Source organism: Crinia signifera, chromosome 4 (genome assembly GCF_055691185.1).
Source record: "Crinia signifera chromosome 4, ASM5569118v1, whole genome shotgun sequence".
NCBI lineage: Eukaryota > Metazoa > Chordata > Amphibia > Anura > Myobatrachidae > Crinia > Crinia signifera.
The window spans coordinates 155660756-155678524 of NC_139220.1; the positions used below are offsets into that span (position 1 = coordinate 155660756).

The window sequence follows — 17769 nt, forward strand, 5'->3', positions numbered from 1 at the left end:
CATCATAGGCCTTGTTGACTCCTCCCCAAATGTATCATTTATGGTTGTATCCAAACAGTTACATTTTGTTCTCCTCACTCCAAATGACTTTGTTCCAGAAGTTTTGAGGCTTGTCTCTGTGCTGTTTGGAGTATTGTAAGTGGGATGCTTTGTGGCATTTGTGTAGTAATGGCTTTCTTCTGGCGACTTGACCATGCAGCCCATTTTTCTTCAAATGTCTCCTTATTGTGCATTTTGAAACAACCACACCACTTCTTTTCAGAGAGTCCTGTATTTCAGCTGAAGTTATTTTGTTTTTCTTTGCAACCCAAACAATTTTTCTGCCAGTTGTGGCTGAAATTTTTGTTGGTCTATCTGAAAGTGATTTGGTTTCCACAGAATCCCTAATTTTCCACTTCTTAGAGTTTGAACACTGCTGATTGGCATTCTCAATTGCTTGGATATCTTTTTATATCCCTTTCCTGTTTTATACAGTTCAGTTGCCTTTTTCTGCAGATCCTTTAACAATTCTTTTGCTTTCCCCATGGGGGGGGGGGATATCAGTTAAGCGGTTGAAGTTTGAAGGTTCTTTTCCTTTGAAGAAATAGTTCATTTTTTAAAAGTTAATTTTTTTATACTATCTATTATTCTTCTCTTAAGTCAGAGCATAGCTCACAGTGACTGTTTTTTGGGCACAATATTTAACTAAACCTCAAATAATTTACTTCAGATTATTTGATGGCAATAACTAAATGATTCATATTCCTTGTCTACAGCCCTGGCATTTTTAGGGGATATTTTGCACATCTCTAACAGCAACGTTGGCACTCAAATGGTTAAATTGGGAGGACCATCCTTAATCAGACGTTATTTTTTCTAAGCACACCCTAGCATTCTATATTTTTTACATCCATATTTCTCTATGTAATGAAATTACAAGACTTTTTTAAACTGATGGATATTAGGATTATAAATGTATGTCCCAGTCAAATAATAGATTTATAAAGGTCAAGTGTTAAGGACCCTTATAGGCCTTTAACCCCTTCGGTGGTATGGCCAGAAATTTCTCGGGCTGAGCTGCACTGTAGGAGCGGGCTCTCCTGAGATATATCCGTGCATGGCACTGTAAAGAAAGGGTGTGCCAGTGGTGCCTTGAGCGGTGAACCACTGGTGCACCACCATCCCCCCTGTCAATGATCCCACCCCCTCCCCATTGCCAATCCTCCCCGTCACTGATCCTCCCCGCTGCCACTCAGGGAGGATTGGGGCCACTCGGGGAGGATAAGGGCAGCTTGGGGAGGTTCAGCCACGCTCAGCCATTCATGTGTTCGGGCATCCAAACGCAGAAATGCCCGAACAGAAGAACGGCTGCACGCCTGAACACCTGAGCTCTCCTGAGCCCCCCCAAGCGGCCCCAAACTTCTCCAAAGGGCCACAAACATCCGAAGCCAGCAGCAGCAGCTTCAAGTTAGCAACTGCTCCCCCCCCCCCCCGGTTGGGACATGCCCGCGAAAAGCAGGACAGTTTGGAGGTATGATATACAGCTGTTTTATAGTGGCAAAAACTGCTGTTTATACTGCTAGAGATTTTGGCCTGATAACATGCACACAAGTTGACACAACTTGGTTTGAATGGCTACTAAAGGTAACCATCCTCACCTGTGATCTGTTTGCTTGCAATCAGTGTGTGTGTGTGTGTGTGTGTGTATAAAAGGTCAGTGAGTTTCTGGTCTCCTGAAAGACCCTTGCATCTTTCAGCAAGTGCTGCACTGACTGCTTGAAAGATGCAAGGGTCTTTCAGGAGACCAGAAACTCACTGACCTTTTATACGCACACACACACACACACACACACACACACACACACACACACACTGATTGCAAGCAAACAGATCACAGGTGAGGATGGTTACCTTTAGTAGCCATTCAAACCCAGTTGTGTCAACTTGTGTGCCTGTTATCAGGCCAAAATCTCCAGCAGTATAAACAGCAGTTTTTGCCACTATAAAACAGCTGTATATCATACCTCCAAACTGTCCTGCTTTTCGCGGGCATGTCCCAACCGGGGGGGGGGGGGAGCAGTTGCTAACTTGAAGCTGCTGCTGCCGGCTTCGAAAGTTTGTGGCCCTTTGGAGAAGTTTGGGGCCGCTTGGGGGGGGCTCAGGAGAGCTCAGGTGTTCGGGCGTGCAGCCGTTCTTCTGTTCGGGCATTTCTGCGTTTGGATGCCCGAACACATGAATGGCTGAGCGTGGCTGAACCTCCCCAAGCTGCCCTTATCCTCCCCGAGTGGCCCCAATCCTCCCTGAGTGGCAGCGGGGAGGATCAGTGACGGGGAGAATCTGCAATGGGGAGGGGGTGGGATCATTGACAGGGGGGATGGTGGTGCACCAGTGGTTCACCGCTCGAGGCACCACTGGCACACCCTTTCTTTACAGTGCCATGCACAGAAATATCTCAGGAGAGCCCGCTCCTACAGTGCAGCTCAGCCCGATAAATTTCTGGCCATACCACCGAAGGGGTTAAAGGCCTATAAGGGTCCTTAACACTAGACCTTTATAAATCTATTATTTGACTGGGACATACATTTATAATCCTAATATCCATCAGTTTAAAAAAGTCTTGTAATTTTATTACATAGAGGAATATGGATGTAAATAATATAGAATGCTAGGGTGTGCTTAGAAAAAATAACGTCTGATTAAGGATGGTCCTCCCAATTTAACCATTTGAGTGCCAACATTGCTGTTAGAGATGTGCAAAATATCCCCTAAAAATGCCAGGGCTGTAGACAAGGAATATGAATCATTTAGTTATTGCCATCAAATAATCTGAAGTAAATTAATTGAGGTTTAGTTAAATATTGTGCCCAAAAAACAGTCACTGTGGGCCTTATTCTAGTTCACTCTTTCTGACAAAATCCTTCTTAGATGGACAAAACCATGTGCACTGCAGGTGGGGCAGATGTAAAATGTGCAGAGAGAATTAGATTTGGGTGAGTTATTTTGTTTCTGTGCAGGGAAAATACTGACTGCTTCATTTTTACATTGCAATATAGATCTCACTTTGTAGTAAAACCCCACCCAAATCTAACTCTCTCTGCACAAGTAACATCTGCCCCACCTGCAGTGCACATGGTTTTGTCCATCTAAGAAGGATTTTGTCAGAAAGAGTGAACTAGAATAAGGCCCCGTGAGCTATGCTCTGACTTAAGAGAAGAATAATAGATAGTATAAAAAAAAAAAAAAAAACGATCAGAAGTTGTCAGGGTTATTTTATGTTTAAATTAGGGTAAGAACATTAAAACACATTATCTACATTATTATAACATCGATGGCTGATTATAACATCAATGGCTATCATTGATGGCTGACCATTGATGACTGAACTATCATGTGGTGGAGTTGCACTTTCCATGTACTTTCCATGTGCTCTTGCCTTTCAAATTTGATGTGCTATAGAAATGTGGGCTGTTTAACACTGACCAACAAGCAGGGCCACGAGAGGGGGAGAGTGGGTACTAATTACACGGGCCCGGGCTTACTGGAGGGGCTCAGCGGGGGCCTGGTCCAACCCCCCTTCCCCCTCTCTCTCCCAGTCAGCAGCAGCACACACCTCTACATAAATAATATGTACTGAAAGATAAAGATAAATACAAAATATATTCAAATCACCTTACTTCATGCTAAAAAATATTGACTTGATATAGATAAAACATAAAAAACATAAACCATAAAATAAGTTTCACTGTAGTCCTGCAATGCATTTCACAGCACTTGACTGCTTTCTCAGACAGTGGAAAGTGATTTGACATTTAACCATGTCATCATCATCAATGTCGACCTGCTGTGAATATTGTGAATGGTGACGTCGTCACTTTTTAAGGTTTCCCTATTATTGTTTCAGTGAGATTATATTTAGGAGAAAATTTAAAAAAAGCATAAAATCTTATTTTTACCTGTTTTTTTTTTCTGTAATATTTTCTCACCAATAGCATAATATAAAATGTTATTTAGGGCTTGCATAAAACCAAGCAGAACAAAACATGTTTATAACTCATACAATTTTAATACATTTGCTTTACTGTTTTTTAACTGTTTTTTCAATGTATATGAGTAGATGTAAATTGCTCTACTACGAGCATTATTTAGTTCTAGAATTAAAAGTATTTACCAGCATCAAATGATTTAAATGTCCTTAGCAGTAACTGTTGTATAAACAGACTAGGCTAATTTCCATATCTGGATTAGAGTTTGTGGCCCCCACTACTACTATAGATGTCAAAATGATATATTGGTGGTGGTATTGTAATCAGGTGCGTAGGAAGGGTGGCTCCATTGGATGCTGCGCTCAGATTGGTCGCTGGTCGCCGCACAAAGGACATGGATTAGCTGCTGTGCAGCTGGGCAGGTATGTGCGTAGGTGGAGGGCGGGCAATGGTGGACTGCAGGAGGGGGGGCCTCTGTACCCAAACTTACAGGGTCTCTGCTGCCTTACACCAGCTACCCTGACCGGGACTAGGGTAGTCATTATCCGGGTGCAAGGGGAGAATGTTTCCTGACTTGTGTGTACCTAGATGCACTGGCAGGGTTACATCCATCTCTGAAACTACCCCAGAGGTAGAGACCCAGCGAGAGGGTGAAAGCTCTCACAGCACAGTGCGCACAGTCGGGGTACTTTCCTATCAGAAATCCACATCTGGACCCACTCCTGTATAACTTACACACTGGGGATAGATTCATGCCACTCCATAACCTCAGGCAGGATGCAGATTCTTCACTATATCTTACAGTATGCACTGGTGACTCTACAACTCACTCACTGGTGACAGATCCACTGTAACCACAGGCAGGGTACAGTTTCTTCTTTCTATAACACCCACTGCAAGATCCTCTTGCAGGGTACATATCCTCTTCTCTGCTAGGGACTGAGCTTTTCCCACTGGGGGCAGACCCACTCCTCTCTCCATCTACATTATATCTCCGTAACCACTACTAGGACAGATCACTCTTCTGTCACTGACCCAATGGGTACAGATTTATTCCTCTATAACTACTGACATTTGGAAGAACCACCAAAACATCTCCTTTCTTTAATTACTGAAGTTCAGTAGATCCATGCCTTTCTCTATAGCTAATGACAGGGGACAAATCCACTCCTCCCTAAAACCACTGACATTGTTAGACTCAATCCTCTCTAACCACTTGCAAGAGGCTAGACCCACTCCTCTGTAAAAGCTACGAACAGGGGGCTAGACCCACTCCTCTGTGATAGCCAATTGGAGGGTGATAGGTCCATTCCTCTGTAATAGCCACTCACAGGTGGCTCAACCTACTCCTCTGCAATGACCTCTCGCAGTGGGGCCAGGCCCACTCCTCTGCGATGACTTTTTGCAGTGGAGGCAGACCCACTCCTCTACGATGACCTCTTGCAGGGGGGCCACACCGACTCTTCTGAGATTACCTCTTACAGGAGGGCCAGACCCAATCCTCTGCAATGACCTCTTGCACGAGGTAAGGCCCACTCCAGGGGGGTCAGACCCACTCCTCTGCGATGACCTCTCTCAGGGGGGGGGGGGGGGGGAATAGACCCACTCCTCTGCGATGACCTCTCGCAGAGGGACCAGAACCACTCCTCTGTGATGACCTCTTGCAGGGGGTGAATAGACCCACTCCTCTGCAATGACCTCTCCCAGGGGGGGCCAGACCCGCTTCTCTGCGATGACCTATCGCAGGGGGACCAGACCAACTCCTCTGCGGTGACCTCTTGCACTCCTCAGTTGATAGCCACTCTTAGGGAGCTACACCTGCCCCTCTCTATCACTTGGACATCCAATCACATAGATTAGGATAGTGGTGCTACATATATATATATATATATATATATATATATAACAGCTGTGTAGTATAGTACCAAGATTATTATTTTTACAGGAATCAATATATGCTAGTTTGGTATATATACACCACACTATATAAACAGTAAAGTGGGACACCAAAATTTACATTGAAATACACGTGTTTAATTAAACAGTGTATGTTTATTGCCATTGGATCTAACATATTGCAAACTAGTACTTTGGGGCCTATTCAGGATCATTCATGTGATCTGAATTTGGCCCCAGCCCCTATGGTTTGTGCTTGTGGATTTCTGCGCATGTGCAAACCCTGGCACCAAAAGGCTTTGTCTAGTTGCACACTCGCTGAGCCGTTTGTTGCGGGAAGGGAGGGCCAGGGGCAGAAACTGTGCTGGACATTGGGAATGCCCAACACTTTCTGAGCGTCTCTATAAAAACACTGGACGTTCCTGTGGGAATGCAGGCGGGCCAAAGCAATATTCGCTGCTTAGTGAGCCAATCAGAATCAATTTAATTTGGTAAATGTTGTGTCTGCATAATTATTTTGGTACAGTCTTATTTTCAATAGCATCCTAACTGGTTTGTATTTATGTTTTAAGACAGACATGTCCTGATTTACATTTCTTCAAATAAAAGTATTGAAGCAAACTGCAAGGAAATGGAAGAACTTGCTGAATTACCACAACTGAGAAGGGTAAGTATAAATTTTTTTTTACAGCTGCAGTTTTTCTAGGGTTTTGAAAGCACGCCGTAGGCAAATTAAAGCAACGAATCACTGGATTTTTTATTCAGTGGTTGTTACGGGGTTTTGTAGCCAAAATAATAAATCTTCCCTAAATCAAACGATAATATTAACATAAATTATTTATACTGTAAGTGTACATTTTTCTGACAAGGGAAGCGGCCAAACTCAGACATTTTTTTAAAGGGGCAATAATTTTGGCTTGTAAATGGATTACTCCTTTAAAAAAAAAAGGTCCGAGTTCATCCGGCATCCCGCATGGCCACTGAACCCAGATGTTATTACATACCACCCCTTTTTTCATGACTATATAAAAGGTGCTGACATTATAAAATAATAACTTTTACCAATATACTTATGTGAAACTAAGTTACTATATATAAAGATTAGTTAATAGTATCTACAATGTTAAGGCAATACGATATCTAGTTTCCATAATAATCTATAGTAGCATCAGTATAAACACAGTAACACCACAATGTTTATAATCGCAGCATTCATTATACTACAAGCTACCAGGTATAAGAAAGAAATACCAGCGCTGGCTGAAAATAAGTAACTGAATCGTAATTAAAATCAATAAATCGGGGGGCTGTTGGATCTGTTTTGGCGGCCAATCCGCATCCATTTTCGGCAAACCTTGGACTTTCCAACACTCAGCAGTCAGGACATTGAATTTCGGCTGTCGAGTTACAGTCAAATGAAATGAATGAACGAAAACAGCCCAGGATTCCGACTGTTGGGACGTTCCGACATTCGGAATCCCAGATTCAATACCCCCTAAATAATTTTTTTTTAAACAATTAAAAATTAACAAATATTAGTGACAATCTATTAGGAGCAAATATAATCAGTGTAGTAAATAGTAATAACATACCTCCCAACTGTCACGATTCCGTCGGGACAGTCCCGATTTTCGGGTCCTGTCCCGACATCCCACCCGCGGCAGGCATTGTCCCGCTGCGGGGGGTGGCAGTTGGGAGACCCCCCAATCTAGTAGAATAGACGCTGTGCGCATGCGCACAGCGTCTATTCTCGTATGAAAATGAGGTCGCGGCTAATTAGCATAAGCCGCGCCCTCATTTGCATACACCCCGCCCCCTTTTCGGACGCCCCGCCCCCTATTTCATCCGGACACAAGTTTGGAGGTATGTAATAATATTATAAGGTATTCTACAGATTATACTGGAGTAATCACATTAGTCGGAAGGAATGGTCTTTTTTGAACATCGGGTCCATTAGGAACTTCAAGGTCCCAATTAATTCTTTTATCTACCAGCCCTTAGAAGTGCACTATAACTTAGGAGATAAAACAACTTTTGGTCTTGGTTATTTCAACACTGGATCCGAGAATTTAGATAGTAATTACCTTCTCAGACACACAGTGGCCAGCTTAAATCAAATAGGGTTTTTAAATAACACAGATTCCTCCTGATTTATAAGTGGATCAATACTAGAATAGGAACACTCTCCTGCTCCCCGAGCTGCTGCAGGACAAATTTACTTCACACCTAATATAAATCATCTCCTAGTACTTGAGGCTTTTTTTAAAGCCTGTCCTGTTGGTAGAATGTATACAGTGTATGCCCCAAGTACTACCTAATGGGAACATTGCTTCTCTAATAAATCACCTCTCAGCTGTGATTAATGCATATGGGGAGCTATGCATTGTTATTACAATTTTATTACATGATATAAACACAAAGTAAAAAAACATTAAAAAGGCATTACTTGGATATTTAAAAAACATAATGATCCAATGTTTTCCAGTGATATAAATAAAATGTAATAAAAGAAAGCAACGAAAGTTTGCCTTGAGTATTAATAAATGTATTCCTGTTTCATGGGAGCTGATTCAATTTGCTTACAGGAAAATAAAATGTTATACTTAAAGACACACTTTTCCTACGTTCACGTATATTTTCTTGCCCCCTGTTCTTTTTTACGTTTTCCGTATGTAATTATAACCATTATCCTAGCAAACTTATGACCTGATTCAGATCTGTTTGCATATTCGTGTATGCGCAGACCCCCACCAACGGCCGGGGAACCCAATTCAGCTCACAACAAGTGGGTCTGATAAAGCTGGCCATACATCTACAGATTACATGTCAGATCTGGCTGGTTGGAACAAAAACCTGGTAATGGATGAGTGCAAATGACAGTTGACCATTTGCTCTGAAATGCTGGAAAACTGCCAAAAACTGTCTCTCAGATATTACCAGGTTTTTTGTTCCAACCAACCAGATCTGACTATCGATCTGTAGATGTATGGCCAGCTTTAGGGGGAGATTCAATCGCCGTCGAGCATCTCCCGTGGGGGAGATGCTCGACGGGCCCTATTCAATGCTGTCTTCCCCGACAGCATTGAACAGGGTTTTCTGTCAGAACGAGCCCGACATCTCTAGCTGTCGGGCTCGTTCTGCCGAGAACAGCCGGGAAGTGACGAGCTGCCGGCTGCAGCTCGTCACTTCCCGGCCGCAACTCGCGGCCACGCCCCCTTCTCGCCGCTCGGCGGCCGGGACATTGAATCCCGACTGCCGAGCTCCAGTCGAGGTAAGCGAGAACGGGACAGGGGCACGGCTGTCGCGCTAGCTCGACAGCCGTGCCTCTGACATTGAATACCCTTAGTCTACTTGGAGTCTACTTGTTTCAGGGCTCTAATCCAAATTGAATAACATTTAAAATGTATGTAAAAAAATATTATGTTATTAAATGTCCACAACCCCCCATGAGGGAGAATCGAACCTGTGGCGAGCGCAGCAAACCCACAGGAAATTCGATGCGATCACCCCCTGTCGGAGTACCGGCAGTTGGGATTCCGATCTCGGTATACTGACCAATCGGAATCCCGACTGCCTGCCCGGCTTTCCACATCCCTTTTGATTGCCCCAATCAAACCAGGGCTTTTCTCTGATAAAAGTTACTGCTACTAGGGAAATGCAGTTATTATTAAAAAAATATGGTTTCTTCTTAGGTGAAAGTGTTTGTTTTATGGTAATATGTTGTTTAATAAAATGTTTCTATTGTCTAGTCTAGAGTGTGTTTTTATATCAGGCTGAACCTATACTAGTAAATGAAATCCTACTGAAAATTCCAGCATCTGGCACCACAACTTCACACTGTACACAGAGTTGAGCCTGTTTAAGTTCAACTATAGAGGTGTCAGCTTTTATATTTCTGAAACCTCTCTGTAATGTTTTGATTAGGGTTTGATAGAAGCGCTGGGGATAATTAAAACATGAAATGTATTACTGTGTTGTAAGCTAATGGAAAGCATCTTAAACTGTCAGTTCTATAAATGTATCTCAATTGCTTAAACAAAATAATAACAGGACATGATTCTGTTTCATTAAAGAAATAGTAATTCCCTGTAGGTATATGCAATTAAATATTGCTGAATATCCCTGTCCTTGTGTCTATTAGCAGGGCCAGGATTCAGTAGTGGGTAAGTAAGGTTTATGGCAGTCTCCTGAATCAGATGTCAGGGCTGTAGCTGCTACTGTATGTATCATGCGGGAGGTGATTCAGAGATGGACAGAAATCTCCCCCAGGTCCTTACAGAAATCACCCTTAATTTTTTTGCATCTGGTTTTGCATCCATCAAATGAGTTTGGACCTACAAGCTACACATTGGTTTTGTGTTAATAATGCTAATGCACGGTGCTAATGCCAAAGAGGAGCGGGGCCCCAAGCAGTGAAGCTCACCGGACATTTCCTCTGTACCCCTGTGGGCCAGTCTAACCTTGCCTGCAGCATGCAAATCAAAGGTCACCAGTGCAGGCTGAGGGGTACCAAGCGGGGGGCGGTCTTGTTACCTATTGCAGGTGTTACTTCTGTATGTAAAACTTTGGCTAAAATAAGAATATATAAATAGATTAAACATAAATAGATGTAATAAATCGGAATATGGGCTTATAGCAAGAAAAAATAAACATATTGGGTGAGATTCAGCAAGCTGAAAATGCTGTAAAAACCCAGTTTTCGGGGTTTTTACCGCATTTTCATATGCAGCAAAGCCCCATTTCCCCATGGAAGCCTATGGGCTTCCCTTCGCGTCCCCCGCCGCCCCGCACGCCCCCCCGCCGATCCGCGCCGCACCCCCCTTACCTGTGTCCGGGCAGCCTCCTGCTATGCTGCCCGGACCAGTGATTTCCTCCTGCCTGCACCACTTCTGAGTGTGGGTTCCGGCAGGGAGGGGAGGACCCGGTGCACATGGCCGGGCATCGCTTTTGCGTTAATAATCGCATATGTTACTGCATATGCGATTATTAACTATGCGAATGCCGGCGATGTGCACCGGGTATTATTGCTGAATCTCGCCCTATGTGTTCATCAGTATATTTAATTTATTTCTTAACAGTTGTTTACTATACATAAATATGCAGTTATCAAATCATCAGAAGCACATCTAATAACAGATTTATCCTGGAATAACACATGCTGCAATGCAAGGGATGTTGCATGTATGATAGTACACAAACATTTGGCAACTACATTTTATTACTAACACTTACAAGTGAGCTAGGGTCCAGCCCAATTTGTGTTTGTTACATCTGCCACTCTGCAGTGCAATATGCACTATATTATGCCAAGCTGTATTCTAACTGCACTTGCTCATACCTCTAATACTCCTTTCACATCGCACCTCGGACCCGAGTTATTGCTGGGTTGGTGATATAGGGACCTGGGTCGAGGTGTGGTTTTAGGTCACCCAACCCAGCAATTCGACCTGGGTTATATGAAGGGTTAAATACAGCTTGCCCTCTGTATAATGGGCGACCCGGGTTTAGAGCCGTACTCGAGTCCGAGCCGGTTCAGACCCGGGATTGTGATCCCTGCTCCGACTCGGCCTAGCAATGTCAAAGGGGTATTAAAGAGTCCATTTGGTTATGGCATCAGTAGTACGTCTCCTGGTATGAACACCGGACAGTCTGGCTGTAAGTAACCTTCCCAGAGCTGAAAGGTCTAGACCAGTGATGGCTAACCTTGATACTCCAGCTGTTATGGAACTACACATCACAGCATGCACTGCTACAATTTTGCTATTTGGCCATGCTAAACATGATGTAGGGAATGCAGGGATGTGTAGTTCAATAACAGCTGGAGAGTCAAGGTTAGTCATCACTGGTCTAGACCACAGTACAATTTATAAGATTGCAAAGTCATGCTGTCATTGGGGGGTATTCAATGCCGTGCCAGAAGCACGCGAGACTCGCGGCTAAATACAGCGGGTCGCTGCATTAGCTGCGGGTCTCGCTGTTTGGGGGACGGCGAGGATTTCCCCAGAACGTTGAATAGGGCGAGCGGCTTGTGAGGGGGTTAAACAGCGAGGATCGCTGGTTTTCTGCAATCCTCGCTGTTTAACCCCCTCGCTGGCTGCATTGAATACCTGCCATTGTATCACCATAATCCCCCAGAAAATCGGTCCCAATGCTCCACAAGCCTAAATCTATTATAGTTAGAAATATTACACTAAGTACACAAAGCCAGATGTCATTAGGAAATACCTTCTTGTTGCTGCCATGTAAATGTCCAGCCTGAAAGTAGAGAAAGAGAGAAACAGAGAGTGAGCATTAAAGGAATATGGATTAGATAGTGATGCCAGACATTGGGGATAATCAACAAGTGGTTCAGCCAAGGCATTCTCTCATGCAAAGGATTATTTACCCCTGATGTGATTCAATGAAACATCTACAGTATATAAAGATACATTTAATGAGAGAAAAATAAATGTAAACAGTTTTACATTCTATCCGGTATGTAACATTCAGTATTTTTTTGTAGGTGGACATCCTGCCACAGCTGCAGCAATTACTGTGCAAGAAAGCCGAAATGTGTGAGGTGGCTGCACTCTTTCCAGGTATGCTGTCTTACTACACACAATGCACCAGTGATATGACACAAGACCTGCACTATACCTCCCAGCTGTCATGGTTACAGAATAGTCCTGCAAATTCATGCCCTACCATCCACTAGGGTGTGGTGGGAGAATAAAATAGTGTGCTGAGCCTGGCGAGGCACCGTCCCCAATTCATGGCAAATGCAGCAAGCCATGTAAGGGAACTTGGTGCACTTTTTTAGTGTCCATGTTAACTGTCAATTTGGGATATGAAAAACATGAAAAACCCCATTTCAACCTTTTACTGTTGACCTAGCCCATGTCGACCTGATGCATGTGTCGACCTAGTGACCTGTCAACCTAAGGTTGACATGCACTAGGTCTACATTGCCAAAAGATCTATATGAACAAGGTCAAAATTGACAAAAGGTTATTTTCATTATTTTATTTTAAAACATTTCTTTGGACTTTTTCATGCTTTAAAATCCAAATGAACTTAGAATGGTAACGGTAAAGGGGCCGAAAGCATTGCGAGCGAAGGGGTCCACGTGCTCAGGTATCAACATTGACACAAAAAACATGCAAAAACTCATGTTGACTTTTTCATGTGTCAATCTTTTCCATGTTGACTTTTCTCAACCTTTTCTCAATGTCCACCTAGTGCATATAGACCATTTGGTGTCCACATTTTGACTGCCTACCTAGACATTGTCTGTGAGCTCATTCACAATAGTTGATATTATACTATTTTGTACTATGCTTAAAACAGCGTTCTGCAGGTTAACGTCCAAATGATTTGAGCTTACACTATACTAACAATACCAGTGCCAAAAGTCAGGGGAGAAGCTCAGCTCAGCCGCCACTGTCACATGATAACATTCAGCTCCTGACATCCACTCTCCAATTCTACCAGTGATAAGGTCCCAAATGGCAAACTCCGACCCCGCACTTAAATGGGCGGTATTCAATGTGTGCCGGCGAGGGGTTTTCCTGGCCAAAAACAATCCGTCATCGCCATCAAACCACCTCGCTGTCCCTGGCCATATTTAATGTAATGGAGAAATCCTCTCCAAGAGAGGATGACGAGGATCCCCTTAAACGGTGAAGTTTACCACAAATGCAGCGCATCCGCTGCATTTTGTGGTGAGCCCCGCCGTTTTAATGGCCACACTCGCCATTTCCACCTTGCAGAATGAAACCAGCGAGGTGGAAACGGCAAATGAAGGGGAGGCAGTTGAATACTCTGATGGCGAGCTATCGGCACTGCTCGCCAGGGGCGTAACTATTTTGCGCCCCCCGCCGCACGTTTTTTCGGCGCCCCCGCACACACCTAACCTGCCCCCCCCTTCTTACCCGTACCTGCACCCGTGGTCTGCGTCTCGCCCGGCTCTCTGCCGGGACCTGCCTGACCGTCGCGGTCCCGGCCGGCTCCTGCTGCTACAATGAAAACTGACTCTTAGAAAATGGCTGCCCCCATACTGCAGACAGAAAACTGTTTGCAGTATGGGGGCAGCCATTTTCTAATTGTCAGTTTTCATTGCAGCAGGAGCCGGCCGGGACCATGACGGTCAGGCAGGTCCCGACAGAGAGCCGGGAGAGACGCAGACCGCGGGTAACTATAGCCCCGCAGCCCCCCAGCGGCGCCCCAATTTCTCTGCGCCCCCCCGCTACTGCGGGGGCTGCGTAGCTATAGTTACGCCACTGCTGCTCACAATAATAGCTCGCCATCAGAGCATTGAATTCCACCCTATGTCTTTAGTACAGAGGTTATTTCCATTTGACTGATTCCGACATACCTATGATGTGGTGCCTGAACACAGCCATTGGGCCTGTGAACTAAGGTACAGACAGCCTGGCACCACGAATAATTGTTAAGAATCCAGACATTGCTAAACAGTGCAAACAAAACTCAGTGTAATGAATAATAAAGCTTTATAATAGGTCTTCTGAGAGCAAACTAGGAGTTACAGGCTGAACCAGGTGGTGACCCCCTTGACCAGCACTGCAGCTGAGTGCAATCCTGGCCAACCTCTAGGTACAGCACTGTACCACACAAAACATTCCAATGCATATATAATAATTACTGTGTATTGTTAAATGTAATATTGGGATAAATGTTTGGTCTAGCAATGTAGAGATGACTCTAGAGCACTAGGATGAAAGGTCGGTTTCAGCATTACAGTATGTTGGAATTTGGCAATGCTGATCCTGCAGAGCAGCACTTTTCCTGAATGATGCAGACTTTTTTTTTAATAAAATAAGGCATTTTGCTGTGAACAGCGTATTTTAAGCTCTTGCTTGCCATCTGCTGGTAAGCAGAAAATATTGCATGTTTTCTCTAAAATAGTCATCCCATGCAAGGTAATGTATGAATGTTTTCCTCTTTTATTATTTGCTGAAAAATTATGTATTTGTATATTCTCTTAAAAAATATACATCTAGTATTTTATAGACTGCTCAGAACAATGTATCCTGGAAAAACATTGTAGCTGATTCAGAGGTGGATGTTATGCACAAGCTTGCTGTGTGCACTGTATCCAGATGATGGGACAAAACTGTCTAGATAGACAGTCGACAGGTTGACACCCCAAGTTTAACATGCACAAGGTCTACATTGACATAAGGTAGACACAAGCAAATGTCAACATGGGAATGGTTGACACATGAAAAGGTTGACATAATTTCTTAAATCTTTGTGACCTTTTCATACTTTAACATCCATGTGGACTCCAACTACAAATGGTAAAGTGTACACAGTGCCAGTGGCATAAGTTTGTCCCAGTTGCCCGGAGGCAATATAAATAGCTCAGTCAGTAAGGTGTCTGCTTCTAATGGAACAGGACATGGGTTCTAATACAAGGTGTGAAAATTTTTAGTGGAACAGGTCGTGGGTTCTAATACAAGGTGTGACAATTGCAAAAAATATGTTAAGAATAAAAAGAGTGTGACATGTATTGTGCTGCTAGGAGGGGGAGTCAGCAGTGGCGTAACTATGGCGCAGCAGCCCCCACCCTGGCTTGGGGGGAGCCAGTGCCGGCGTACCCATGACATTGCTGTAAGGCAGAAATGCTAATCCTTACACCGAAGACATCCAATCAAATCATGCTGCTGTAACCAGTAAAGCTGCGTACAAGAACCTATCCACGGTTTTCTGCATGCTTAAGGTGCCCATACACGGTGCGATTATCAAACCCGTTATGGGCTGGATCGCATCGCATGCGTTTTGCATGCGTTTTGCATGCGATGCGATCAGAAGGCAGTACAAAAAGTATGTGCATCACATACTTTTTGTACTGTGCGATGCGATGCCCGTGGGAGCGCGCATCACATCGCAAAGTGCCATCGCACCGTGTTTGGCACCTTGAGAAAATGAGGCCAACACACCTTAATTTTCTGGAACAATGCCCATTGCATTCAATAATGATGCAGCTTTTGGGGCACTTTGGGTGGCATCAGCTTCTGCACATGCACAGTTATAAAGTAGGTCTCTGAATGAATCTCAAACTGATAATTCAAGACATGAATGTTTAAAATATTAACATATCAAATTTTTACTAACCCAGTTTTACCAATATTAATGACTGTTACCATTCTGTGAAAATGAGGGAACAACACAACAGTCCCTGAGGCGCCATCTAGTGACTGCTTGGGCGCACAACACTCAATACTTAGGAGAGAAGCAGGTTTTTGTTCCAACCAGCCAGATCTGACAATCATCTGTAGATGTATGGCCAGCTTAGCCTTTTATTATATAAAATATTATTATTATAGAATAATCTGAAATGTAGCAGGTATGGAAAGCAAACAATAGGGATCTAGAACTATTCTGCTAACAGACCGTAAAGGATACAATTGTATGACATTACTATACAGGGTTGAATTGGTTACAATATCACAGGAGTGTGGTGGCCTTATTATGTATCTGGCTGGAGAACAGCTACTCTGCAAATGAGTAACCTTCAGTCTGATAAGTCACTGACGGCTCTGTCTGACCCCCCCAACTTACAGTGCATGAAAATACAAACATCATTAATTACTCATCCATTTTAGGAGGTACAGTACATATAATAAAACCTTCTGAAGGGGACAAGTGGAGACATTGCAGGCAATCATTTATAGGGAACTCTGGTAAATATTTTTGCTAGGTCCCCTTTGCTGTTCTGCCCCTTACTATTAAGACTTCTGCAGATTTCCTATACTGCCATGATCTTACCAGTGTCAAACTAATGTTTGTGGATCCAAGCAGTGAGTGCACCTAAACTCATACCATGCCTTATGTTGTAATCTCTTGTAAAGCTGATGTCTGGTGGCAAGGGGCAGTGTACCAGTAACAATTCCAGACCTCTAAGAAGAAGCCGGTGGGATCCATACAATTAATATTAGATTTAAAAAAAAAAAATTTCCTTGTATTTCTGTTTCTGTAGAACTCAAAAATCTTTCAATATGTACAACCTATCCAGAAAGGGAAAACTTCTCCAATGTAAGAACTTGGGACATTAACCACTTACCCGACACATCTTTGTAAGTATTGAATCATTTTGTATACAGTATGTAGCTAGGTGTTACTCCATTTGGAAGTCATTTGGAGTTGGACAAAATTGCATAAAAAATTCCAACATAACAAGTGATGCAAAAGTTATGCTGAAAGTATTTTATTCATTTGTCTCCACACTTTTCTTTGGGCGAAGCACATAGCAGTTGCTGGTTGCAGCTTTTTTGATGGATTTTCTACTTTTCTATCCCACACTAGCAGACATCTGTCCAAGCTCTGAGCACTCGGGCTTCAAGCTTTTTGAGTGGAGCTCAGTTTTTTACATTTACTCTTCACACTTTCACACTTGCCAAGGGGGGCTTGGCTGCAAGTTCTTGGGAGCTTGGTTATTCATCCCTGACAAATAAGTGAGGCCCGGGCACTTTGGCCCTTATTCTGATCTCGGCGGTACGGCCCGCGTGCGGCCGTACCGCCGATGTTTTCACTCTGCACATGCGCAGAGGTCACTCTGCGCATGTGCAGGGGAAATCGCCGCACAAAAAATATATACGCCGCAAAGGGGGCGTATAGGGGCGTGAGGGGCTTAATAGCCTCATTACCCTATGCATACGCCCAGCGTTTCATGGGCGTTCCCATGCAAACGCGGGGCGTATGCATGGTAATGAGGCTATGACGCCAGTGATGGGGGCGGAAAGCTGACATCGCCGGATGTCAGCTCGCCGCCCCCATACAAGCTTTCACACGGACGATTGTCCGTGTGGTCTAAGCTTGCGGGAGCTGGTGGAGCGTGCGGCCCTGCCTTCGATGGTCGCCGACCATCGAATGCAGGGGGCAGCTCCCACCATGGTGGAGGCGTACGCCC

At 43.9% G+C, this 17769-nt stretch overlaps 1 protein-coding gene across 2 annotated transcripts in view; it reads left to right on the forward strand.

Annotated features, from left to right (window-relative positions):
• Positions 1-17769, forward strand: part of CPED1 (cadherin like and PC-esterase domain containing 1) — a 265135-nt gene that overhangs the window by 38402 nt on the left and 208964 nt on the right. The window contains exons 3-5 of one of the 2 annotated variants that reach the window (XM_083182819.1): positions 6431-6525; positions 12361-12436; positions 16840-16936. In XM_083182819.1, the coding sequence (XP_083038945.1) occupies positions 6431-6525; positions 12361-12436; positions 16840-16936 (268 nt within the window). The remainder of the gene's footprint in view (positions 1-6430; positions 6526-12360; positions 12437-16839; positions 16937-17769) is intronic. The other variant, XM_083182820.1, reaches the window with a different exon arrangement.